Source organism: Rhododendron vialii, chromosome 4a (assembly GCF_030253575.1).
Source record: "Rhododendron vialii isolate Sample 1 chromosome 4a, ASM3025357v1".
Classification (NCBI taxonomy): domain Eukaryota; kingdom Viridiplantae; phylum Streptophyta; class Magnoliopsida; order Ericales; family Ericaceae; genus Rhododendron; species Rhododendron vialii.
In genome coordinates, this window is record NC_080560.1 from 19144145 (window position 1) to 19156184 (window position 12040).

General features: G+C 38.2%; 3 protein-coding genes across 8 annotated transcripts; all 3 read left to right on the forward strand.

Annotated features, from left to right (window-relative positions):
* The first annotated feature begins 252 nt into the window (after window positions 1-252).
* Window positions 253-11715, forward strand: LOC131322793 (uncharacterized). Of its 6 annotated transcripts, none has more exons than XM_058354263.1 (9): window positions 253-404; window positions 6911-7205; window positions 7322-7487; window positions 7575-7816; window positions 7889-8110; window positions 8460-8552; window positions 8637-8744; window positions 8827-9204; window positions 11416-11715. In XM_058354263.1, exons 2-8 carry the CDS (start codon window positions 6924-6926, stop codon window positions 9199-9201), a joined length of 1488 nt encoding a protein of 495 aa, XP_058210246.1. In that variant the 5' UTR covers window positions 253-404; window positions 6911-6923; the 3' UTR covers window positions 9202-9204; window positions 11416-11715. The 6 variants fall into 6 exon arrangements, with proteins under 6 accessions (XP_058210246.1, XP_058210244.1, XP_058210247.1 ...); XM_058354261.1 differs by having other exon boundaries at window positions 254-404; window positions 7313-7487; XM_058354264.1 differs by having other exon boundaries at window positions 254-404; window positions 7313-7487; window positions 8460-8540.
* On the forward strand, window positions 2970-4907 carry LOC131323782 (uncharacterized). The gene has a single exon (XM_058355624.1). The coding sequence runs from the start codon at window positions 2970-2972 to the stop codon at window positions 4905-4907; it is 1938 nt and encodes a 645-aa protein (XP_058211607.1).
* Window positions 5008-6625, forward strand: LOC131322794 (uncharacterized). The gene is made up of 3 exons (XM_058354267.1): window positions 5008-5570; window positions 5669-5756; window positions 5852-6625. The coding sequence occupies exons 1-3, from the start codon at window positions 5365-5367 to the stop codon at window positions 6581-6583; spliced, it is 1026 nt and encodes a 341-aa protein (XP_058210250.1). The 5' UTR covers window positions 5008-5364; the 3' UTR covers window positions 6584-6625.
* Window positions 11716-12040: the final 325 nt, after the last annotated feature.

Below are 12040 nucleotides of genomic sequence, written 5' to 3' on the forward strand. Positions count from 1 at the left end.
CCCAAAAATCATTTACGGCGAGGAATTTACATTTTCCTCGCAAAAGAATCATTTACGGCGAGGAATTTACATTTTCCTCGCAAAAGAAAATCTGCTAGATTTTATTTGGATGGTAAGGCGAGGAAAAATTTTCGTCGCTAATTTTTTGCCGCCACTCGGGGGGAAAAAAAGCTGATGGATTGGCGGGACTCAAAATTTCCGTACAAGGAAAAAATTGTCCCTAAAATTAAAAAGGCTTAAACGACGTCATTTAAAGAGGTTAAGTTCAGTAAATTGGAAATTTCCAGACTCACAATTACTCTCTACCCTTCATCGCACATCTCTGTCCCTCTCTCTCTGAAGGCGACGACGATTCCGAAGTCGACGATGTGAGCTCCACTAGCCGGACGATCTTAGAAATACAGGTATAATCCACTCCCTCTCTTATCCTATGCGAAGGTGGGTTTTTTCTTTTGTAGAAATCGTTTTGTTGGAAGATGATTCCGAAATCGATGATATGGGTAATGGGTTTTTTTCTTTTTTAAAAATTGGTCTTCGTTCTGTCTCTTCCTATGGCAAGGTCAGTTTTTTCTTTTGTAGAAATAATTTTGTTGAACGATCGATGATTCCGATGCCGACGATATGTAGTGGGTACTGAAGAAACAAATCATTTTGTTGGACGATCGATGATTCCGATGTCAACAATATGTAGTGGGTACTGAAGAAAAATATTGGTCTTCGTGGGTACTGAAGAAACAATACGTAGTGGGTACTGTAGATATTGTTCTTTTCTTTTTATAAAATTAGTCTTCGTTGTTCTTGATGGACTGGAACTGGTTACAAAGAAAAAGTTTTGGTTGATTTGGGTACTGAAGAAACAATATTTTTACTTTAAAACCTAAATACCCCCAAAAAGGGTGCCGACAGCTCTCTATTATTGTTCTCGAGGGAGTTGGAACTAGCTGCAAAGAAGAAGTTTAGTCCGATTTGGGTACTGAAGAAACAATTTTTTTTAGTTTAAAACCCAAATCCCAAAAAAAATGGGGCCAATTGCTTCGCTTCGAACTCAACTACTGGGGTCAGAACACACTGTCATGGAACTATAAAATTGAACACTTCTAGGAATGAGTATTTTATTAGATATGGTTGTGCTATTGTTTTGTTTGTGTCATTCTCACAACTCTGCGGCTAAGGAATCTCCAAAAGAGGGACCACTAGAGTATAAACAAGTACCAATAGTAATATTATGTTAGAAAATCGGCCCTTGTTGTCCACCATAAGTTATAATATATTACATGTTTAGTTTATTGCCTTTCAACTTTTCACTCCTGTTTTGTATTCTATTCATCTTTAGCCAAAGAAAAAAAGAAGAATGGGTGATTTGGTTATGACTTTTGGACTCACCAATGCCCCTGCCACGTTCTGCACCCTCCCTAGCCGTTTTGGCGTTTTAGAATCGGAACCTTTGTATGCATTGGTAGGCTTTCGATCCATAACCAAAAAGTGGCCTCTTTATATTTGTCGAAGAAAAGCTAACCAAGGGAATACAACTCCCATTGTTTGTCACCCTCCTTTTCATAGTTATTAACTATAAGTTAGATATGCATGTTTTGTAAATTAAAATATGGATAATATAAAAAGAAAGGGGCGTAAAAAGAAAAGAGTTAAGAAAAAACTACGCAAACCTGACAAGTATTGCTTTTTGAAAAATAATTGCACCTCAACATGTCTTTTATCGGAGAAACAAGGACTAAAGGCTAAAAGTTCGGTAGAAAGGTTTACTCTTGAATATTTTATATGCTTCGGGGTAGGCTTTACTTTCTTGGATGGCAAATATTGGACTTTGAACACTTCTCCTTCGATGTGTTTTAACTAGGTTTGCAGTATTTCCTATGTTATGGGCGTTGGCTTGCATAAGTTTTTAACTTCAATTCTTGTTGTTTTGTCGCATTCAGTGGAATTTCTTCTCTAATTGCTAAGATGCCTGATCTTCTCTTTCACTAATTTGTGGTCTTTAGCTTAGAAGAGCCCTCCTTATGGATGGTATAATTTGATAACTGAGGAGATAATTTTTCTTGTACACATGGGTAGCATGGTGCTTTAAAATGATTTGGAAATTCACCAATAAAAAAGATCATGATTCCGCCTATTACTTCGAAGGACCTCTATTTAGAAAAAGGATTTAAGGAGACGTGCATATCCACATCCATGTCTTTATTATATTTATTTAAGGACAGGTACACGTACATAGAAAAACAGTAGGTTTCAAAGGTTAGAAAGTACGAATTTTTACACATTGGGACCAATATTTGGTTTTTGGGTAGTTTTGAAATATGCTTGTGAAGGTTATAGGTGTGTAGGGTAGGACGCGAGGGTAGGGGGTGTAGGAAAAGGTTAAAGAAGCAATGGGAGCTTATTGAGGTCAATTTACATTTAGTTAAAAACCAGATGGTTGTAAAATAGCTAGTTTTGAAAAGCCAGGCATATATGAGAAAGCATAGGACAATGACAATTTATACGCATGCCTGCCAACTGTCCAGTAGAAATCTCTTCCGTAATCATGTCCCTAGCTATCTTTTGAAGCCCTATTGCTACTGCTAGTTGCCTGAGTATAGCTGCCTGTTATGATTGCTCATATGGTGTTCAGTTGCTATATCTATGGTCCAGCAGCTGAACAGGTCTGTTACTGCTGATGTTTAGTAGCTTAACAGCTTTGCTAGTTCTAACTTCCTGTAAATGAGCTGAATCCGTGGCAATTGATGCTTGCTGCTAATTCTGCTTGCTGCTGATTCTGTTTGATGCTGTTTGTTGCTGCTGCTGGCAGCTGCTGTTCTATTGATAAAATATTATGTTGCCCAATATGAAAAAATATGTATGCTGCAAAATTTTGGAGTTGCATATTTCTCTTTGATACCGATTTGAATTGATAGAGGCTACGCTATTTTTTTTGTTATTAAGCTATCATTAATTGATTATGTTTGTCATCAGACATGGACAAGAGTTGGATGTCATTAGGTAAGACTGCAGATGGGAGAATGAGTCAGCCGTATCGTGACGGTGTAATGTCATTTCTTCATTTTGCTGTGAAAGTTGTGGACCAAGAAGGCTATATTATGTGCCCATGCATGAAGTGTGTAAACTATTGTCGGCAGTTACCTAGACATGTGCAAATACACTTGCTCCAATATGGGATTATGCAAAGCTACACTATTTGGCATAAGCACGGGGAACCTCGTATGTTAGATGAGGCTCAACATCATTACGAAATGAATAGCAATGAGTATAGAGAATTGGGTGGTATTGATGCACTGGTAGAAGACCAAATAAGAGGGGACTCAACCAATACAAACCCGAACGAGGAAGTGCAAAGCTTTGAAAAACTATTAAATGATTCCAGGAAGGAGGTGTACCCAAGTTGCTCAAGTTTTACTTTGTTGAGTTTTGTTATTGAGTTGTTTAATTTGAAGGTAACAAACCACATGAGCAATAAAGCAGTTGACTTATGGTTGCATTTTTTGAGAAGACTTTTACCAGAGGGGAACTTAGTTCCCAAGTCCACCCGTGAAGCTAAAAAGATACTACGTGACTTAGGTTTGTCATACGAGCTCATTGATGCATGTATAAATGATTGTGTGCTTTTTTGGAAAGAGAATGCAAACTTGGATAAATGTCCAAAGTGTACGGTATCTAGGTATAAAATTAATGGTAGAAGGGGAAAAAAAATCCCTCGTAAGATTTTGCGTTACCTCCCCGTGACTCCAAGGTTGAAAAAACTATACATGAATAAGAAATTAGCTAAGGACATGAGGTGGCATAAGGACAAGCGTGTGGATGATGAGGAATGGATGCATCCAGCTGATGGTGATGAGTGGAAGGAGTTTGACATACAACATCCTGAGTTCGCATTGGAGCCTCGCAACGTGAGGTTAGGGATAGCCATTGATGGGTTCAATCCATTTGGGAACATGGATAATTCCTATAGCATATGGCCGGTCATTCTCATTCCCTACAACTTACCACCTTGGTTGATTATGAAAGAGCCATTTCTCATGTTATCATTATTAATTCCTGGAGATAAGCAACCAGGGATTGACATCGATGTATATATGCAACCTTTGAAAGACGAGTTAGAGGAGTTATGGAATAATGGGGCATTAACGTATGATGCCTCAAGTGGTGAGAGTTTCCAGATGCATGCAACTATGTGGTGGACAGTACATGATTGGCCTGCATTTGGTGACATATCTGGGTGGAGAACAAAGGGGCACTATGCTTGTTACCCTTGCAATGATGAACCCTTCTATGAATCTTTGAGAAGTAAGACTGCGTACCTTAACCATCGAGCCTATTTGCCTGACAACCACCCTGAACGGCGAAAGAAGGTGGCCTACGATGGTAAGTGTGAAGAACGAAAGAGATCTTTGGAGTTGCCAGTGCATAAGATAGAAGAGCAATTGAAAAATGTACCAAAGATCTCATTCGGAAAAGATCCGAACAACAGAAAAAGGCCTCGTTATGAACCAAATTGGACAAAGGTTAGCATCTTGTATGATATGCCATGCTGTAAGAATCGAAAGCTTTTACATAACATTGATGTCATGCATGTGGAGAAAAATTTTGGTGAGGCACTTTGTGGAACTATGTTGCGCATTGAAGGGAAGAATAAGGATACAGACAAGGCTCGAAACGACTTGGAAGATAGGGGCATACGAAAAGAGTTGTGGTTGACACAATGTCCCGATGGTTCATATATCAAGCCTCGCGCTAGTTTTTCATTAACACCTCAACAAAAAGAGGAGTTCTTTGAATTCTTGAAATCAGTCAAGTATCCGGATGGCTATGCTGCAAATATATCAAGGTCAGTAAATGTGAGAAATGGCAGATTAACAGGTTTGAAAAGTCACGACTACCATGTTCTCATACAATGAATTCTTCCTATTGGAATGCGGGGTTTTGTGGACAAAGAGATTAGCACAACACTGTTTGAGTTAGGTAGCTTTTTCCAGGACGTATGTTCCAAAAAACTTAAGCGGTGTGAAATAGAGAAATTGGAGGAACGTATAGTGCATATTCTATGCAAGCTTGAAAAGATCTTTCCTCCTGCCTTCTTTGATATAATGGTGCACTTGGCCGTTCATTTGCCACGTGAGATTATTCTCGGAGGACCCGTGCACTTTCGGTGGATGTATCCGATTGAAAGGTTGTTTCACATAGCTAATATTTGCTAATGGACAATAATTTTTTTTTTGTATTTAATCTTACTCTTACCTCATTTTTGCTTCTAGGTTTCTAGGGAAATTGAAGAGGTTTGTTTCTAATAGAGCTCGACCAGAAGGTTCAATCGTAGAGGCTTACATTGTCAAGGAGTGTATAACATTTTGCTCAATGTATTTGGATGGAGTTGAAACAGTGCATAATCGACCCGAACGAAATGAAGATCTTGGTGTACGTCGCCAAGGGTTGACGGTATTTACAGGAACAGCTCGTCCTATTCTCCCAATCACTAGAGATGGTCAGATGTCACAAGAACTTCGTGATATTGCTCATTGGTTCTTGTTGTACAATAGTCCGGAGTTGGAGAAGTATTTAGAGTATGTGCTTATCCCAATTATATTGTATATTATCCATGTTCTCTGTTAGGAATAAATATTAACAATATTTAATCTATTATCCACCTTTTTATGAGTAGGGAACACAAGAATTTGTTACCTATTCAAGCTGGAGAAAACATAACTCAGAAGCAACGAAAAGAATTTCCCAAATGGTTCAAAGATCATGTAAGACATTAGATTATTAGTAACTCCATCTATTATGCTTGTACATAATATGATTAGTGCTAATAGAATCACTTGTACTTTGTATTTGATTGTAGATGAATAGATTGAGAGTTGAAGAGTCACCGGAGGCAACTGATGAGTTGTGGTCGTTAGCGAATGGTCCTAATTTGTTAGTGAAGGAGTATTCTGGTTGCATAATCAATGGCGTAAGGTTCCACACAAGGGAAGTAGATGATCGTCGAACGAGTCAAAATAGTGGTGTGCTTGTAGTTGGCGATCACGAGGGTGAGATGCATGACTTTTATGGTCACTTAAGCAAAGTTTGGGAATTTGGATACAGATGCAGTAATAAAGTTGTATTGTTCCAATGTGAATGGTATAACACTGGCAACACTGGTAGAACCAGAACAATACGAACAGATGCACATTGTACGAGCATTGATGTCACAAGTCGGTGGTATCAATCTGACCCTTTTGTTCTTCCTAGCCAAGCGAAGCAAGTCTTTTACCTAAATGATACTAAATGGGGTAAGCCTTGGCAAGTCGTGCAACAAGTCCAACATAGGGGAATGTTTGATGTTCCAGAAGTTGATAATGACGAACCTAGGTATCCCATGGAATGCGATGATGCATTCCAACAAGAGAGCATTACCTCGGTTGTTCCAGTCGATGTTGAAGCTGAAGTTCATTGTCATAGGGATGGTGCTGAAGACGAAGTTGTGTTGGGGATTGGGCCATTAGATGAAACAATAGAGGAGAGTGGTGATGATGAAGACGATGAAATACCTGATGTGGAAATGGATCCTGATATGGATTATGATATGTAGTTATGTTTTTGTGTAATGTGATAAATGTCCTTAAAGTCATGAATGGTAGTTATGTTTTTGTGAATATGGATCTTGGTATCGATTATGACTTGTAGTTATGTTTTTGAGTATTGGGATAAATGTCCTTAAAGTCATGAATTGTAGTTACTTTTTGTTGGATATGGATTAAGATATGCAGTTATGCATTTTTGTATTGGGATAAATTTTGTAAAGTCATGAATTGTTTGTTTACAATTATATCTTTTTTCCCTTGTGCGATTATAAAAGAACCTAATTTTGTATGATTATATTATTTGTTATCATCCTATGTCCTTTTATGCCTTGTAGTTGCAATAACAAAATGGCAAATGGGAAGAAAAACTTCATCAAACCATGTTCTCTAGCAACTATGAAGAAAACCAAATATGAGATGGCAAGAGATGAGAGAATGAAGGAGAACAATGCGAGACTAAAGGCTGCTGGGATTGACCGTATACTAGCTGATTTGAGGGGTACGTCTTTGCCAAACTGTACGAATGAGAAGAGAATGGGTACTAGGAATGGGGTAGATGATCCTGACTATATGCCACCAAGTATTGAGGACGCCAATGACGATGAGTCTTTGGATTCTCTTGAACACGAGGTACAATATGGATGATATATATAATGAGTGTTTTTGTGTTTGTGGCTTTACTCCATTTTGTTTTATGTAGTACTTATACTTTTCTTGTATTGTGTTATGTTAATTAGCTCCAACAGATACCACCGAGTGGACCAACAAGATCAGAAGTTGAGCTCCAGCATGACTCGACTCGTGTCCTTGAGAGGATGACTCGTTCAACACCACATCTTGTAGTTGAGTCCCAGCCCTCACCACCTTGCAATGTAGAAATACAAAGTGAGGCAGCTGCAGTTAGTAGTGCTGGTAAGATGTTGAAGCTCCATTAATGGGGATATTTTAAGTTTAATTTTTTTCATTGAATAACTAAATAATACTATTGTGCCATTAAAGTAGCTCCTAATAGACGCGGACGCGGCATATCACGCGGACTAGAACTCCAAAGACTTGTTGAAAACAAAGGGAAACTACTTGTTCCCATCCCACCAGAGTATCGTGCTCCGGTGGGGACTTACGCTTCTAAATTGGCCTCTAAGATTGGTGTTGAGGTTCGTGCACAAGTAGAAGACCTAAGTGTTAAAAGTTGGAAGGCTATGGATGAGGGTATTAAGGCACCTTTGCTTCAATCCCTAAAGGTACTTGCAATACCTATTTATTTTTGTAACTGATAGTACATAGTTAATGATTACTGCAAAATCTTTTTATAGGATCAGTTTGACTTTGAAGGAGATCCAATTGATGTCAACAAGGCAATAACATCAAGGTGTGGGCGGAGATTGAGTGATTACACCCACAGGTTGTATGAGAAATTCAAAAAGCTTAAAGCAACCAAGGGGGAAGCGTATGCAAGAAGTCACCCACCTCCTCAAATTGCCATGGAGCAATGGACTCGTTTGATTGAAAAGAAGTGGACAAACAAAGATTGGCTGGTAACCAAAACTTTTACCATTCTATATTCTACTTGTTTCAATGTTTGGGCAGTCATGATAGTTAAAGAACACTCTAAAACTTGAATCAAGTATTAGGCCTTGAGAGTTGACCATGGAGTGACTATCCACTTAGACTTGGATAACATGCCACAATATTTTGTAGTTGATCTTTAAGAAAAACTGTCATCTTAGCTTTGGCTGGTTTGCCTTGTTTGTAGCTTGGTTTGTACTAATTTTCCTTTACGTGTATGTTCATGTCCTCATTTGGTTCCTACCATTTAAGCATGGTCTCATTTCTATGTTTCAAGTACTGAGTTTTCTTATTTTTGTTGGTTGTTGGGGCTTGTAGCTTCGATCAGAGAAAAATATAGAAAATAGACGCAGTAACAAGACAAAGCACAGATGCGGGACGAAGTCTCTAGCAGTTAGAGTACATGAACATGTGTGTTTTTTTGTTTCTCTCTTTACGTTTGATAAGCTCATTGGCATGCTAAATTAACCACTGGAATATGAAATAACATCTCAGGCTCTAAAAAATGAGGGTCAACTGCCTAAATTGCCGGAGTTTTATAAATCCACTCACTATAATGACGACATGGGGAAGTGGATTGCTCCAAAATGCCAGACTAACTATGTACGTATATCAAGTAATTTTTGTGGATAGAAAATCAGCGTTTCAATTTACTTATGTTGTTTCAATTCATAACAAATGGCAGGAGGAAATGGTCCGAGTAGATGCTGCACTTAATCAGGAAGGTGCTTCCCCATTAACAGGGGAGCAGATGTCTGTCACGGTGCTGAAACAAAAACCAGGTTATGTGAAAGGACTTGGCTTGAGGCCTTCATCATCTATTAGGACCACATCTGAAACTGCCCTGAAAGCACTTGGCTTGAGGCCTTCCTCCTCTGCCATGACCCATGAATACGTGTCAAGCCTCGAGATGAAAATAGAGGCACAAAATGACACCATTGAGAAGCTTTTGGAGGCAAGTAAGCAGCAGCAGAAGATAAATGCTAGCATGATGGAGTTTCTCATTGAAAAAGGGTACACTGGACATGTTGGGAGTGCTGAAACATCATCTAATGATTGACTGGTTAGTAGAATTCATTTATCCTTTTCAAACTCGTTTCAATGAACTCATATATAAGTAATGGAATGGTTGATTGATTTAGTGTGGTTGATTGACAGATTTAGTGCAATTTTTTGTTTTATATATTCATGCAATTAGTGGATTTAGTTGAACTTCCAAGAAGTGTTAGGATTGAGATGTTTTTTGTCCATGTCTGCATTTTGTAACTTATTAAAGCTATCTAGTTTTTCAGATTGGTATGCTGGCTGTTATAGTTTCTGTTTTTATAGTTTCTGCTTTTATAGTTCTGCTTTTCCAGATTGGTATGTTGGCTCTACCAACCGGATTTTCTCTTTTTTCTTGGATTTGACCGATGGTGAGATAAGTATGAGTAGCAAAATAGTTTCGGTGTTGCTTTTTATTATTTGTCTGTTGAATGTTACTTAACGTGTATTTCGCTCGTAGTAGATTTCTCATTCAAATGCGGACACTTTGTCCCCCAAGTCACTAATGCCCAAAATCTGTATCCTGGGTTAATCATTGCTTCACATCACTTCTCCAAGCCTTACCCTCTTGTTAATGAGATTGACCAGCTCTGTCTTGCGGTCATGGATCACTTAATCCAGTTTGCTTACCCATCCTTATCTGGTTACGGTAAGTTCACAATTTCCTTTACCATGAAGTGATCTTATGGAGAGGAGATCTCATTTATGCTAGGTGATGCCATCCCCTTGACTTATCCAGATTGTAAGTTCATTCTAAAAAGTGAGGTCTATGATCTAATTCTAAACTAATGACACTTTTTGACTGCTGTCCATTGTTTTTGGGGGTGTCCAATGGGTGTTTCTATTTTGGTGTCTGACATGAACATGACACCTCGGAAGTTTCGGTGCTGCTTAGATCACTACTTATCCCAAGATTCTAAGTTGTTTGGAGTGGTGTTGCAATGCCGATGGTGGGAGGTGAAAACAAATATAGGACCACATTGCTTCTATCTGTAGATTGTGGTTCTTGCACCGCTGGGCCTAGCATTGGGAATGGAATCAGTTTCAAGAAATGAGTAGCCTACTATGCTATCTTCTCCTAGAATTTCAAGTGTTTTTTCCTTGATTAATAATTGAATGTTGCTTTCTAGAGACTAGAGAGAGATGTGTCTTATGTTTTATCCTTGAGTGGTGCAATTTCAATCGTTTCGAAGCTGGAACGATGTAGCTTTTAGTTTTTTCACATGGTTAATTAGGATTTTGTATCATTTTCTGGCTCTGAATCTTGTTTTCCACCAACTGCATAATATTCATGGTATTCAAAACATTAGTACCAGGCTAGCAGCATAAGTTTGGAGAGGGGCCAAAAAATGCATACCAATCTCTCTGGCATCGTATATCTACACTGGTTTCAGTTTTGATGATGACTAAGCTTAGTCAAAAATCAAAATTTTTGATATGTCTCTAAGTCGTCATTTTCCCTAACTTGAAGCATCTTATATGTATGGAAAATGCTAATACAAAGTTTGTTGAGAAGCATTTATGTTTTTCATGAGCATCTTATATGTGTTGAACATTTGCTGCTTAGTTTCCTTTGTATACGATATATCGACTTAGTGATGTCAGGTTCCGTCAATTAAGCGTAAAGCAGTATCAGTTTTTTTATTTGGAATGATGGAACTTCTCATAATATGTTGCTTCTCATTTGGAAAAAGAATGATGTCCTTTGATCAAGTGTTCTTACTGTCACTCAAAATTGAATGCTTTAATAGGGACTTGGAATTTGCTGATGAACCATAGCATGAACAGGTAATCAATAAATGAATTTCTCTTGGCTAAGTTTGGACTGGGTTTGGAACTTACCTTGGGGGTTCACTTATCCAGTGTCCAATTTCCTTTCTAATCAAGGGATTAAGCAATGCTGGAATATTTTTTGGCACAACATCCCGTGACTGAAACATTGTGGGCTGAACCTTTTGTCACACTCTATCCAAGCCCCAATTAGAGACAGGAGAGGGTTGGATAGAAGTTGCAAATTGTACTGAGGTTGGAACTCTAGACAATTACTTTCCTTTTTGGACGTACAATGATTGGCCTGCATTTACTCGTGGTGTTATTTAGGATTATGCAATGGTGGATTATGAATCTTTTGTGTTGTTCATATTGTGCAAGTGTGTATATAAATATATAACTGCATATTTGATGGTTTCTTACTTTCTTTGATATGTTTGCTATTTTTTTTTCTTGGCAGCGTGTAAGATCGATGTTCTTTTTGGAGTTCGTGGCTGTGGGAGATGGAATTCAAAGAAGGATACATTGCAAAAGTTGGCCCCGAGGTGGTGTAGTATTTTGGAAAGATCCATGATGCTTTTTGAAAATCCTAGAGCATAAGTAGTGGTAAACTTGATATTTTGTTTCCTGGGGCTAAACTTTGTTTTGATGGTTTGAACAATGATGTCATTATCATGTAGTTGAAAGGGTTTGGCTAATGTTTCACAGAAATGACAATTTGTTTACTTGAAAGCTAACAAATTTTTGCTATTTATGGTTATGATTGTCCATGGTTGTATGTGGTAGTGGTAGATGCTAAATGAGCAGGGAATGTATAAAAAATGTTTGCAAGGAGAAATATTCATTGCTTGCAATAGGCTATTTTTTTATTGCGTATATGTAACATTAGCGAGGAAAAAATTTGTCTTTGAAAGCCTACAATAGGCTGCTTTTTGCTAGGAAATTACTTTGGCAGCGAGGAATTTATTCCTCGCCTATTATTTTCATTCATGTCATGCCTCGTGTTTGCGCGAGGAATTTTGCTTTTTCGGCGAGGACTTTTTTCCTCACAAATCATTTTTGGCGAGGAATTTTTTCCTCGCCTA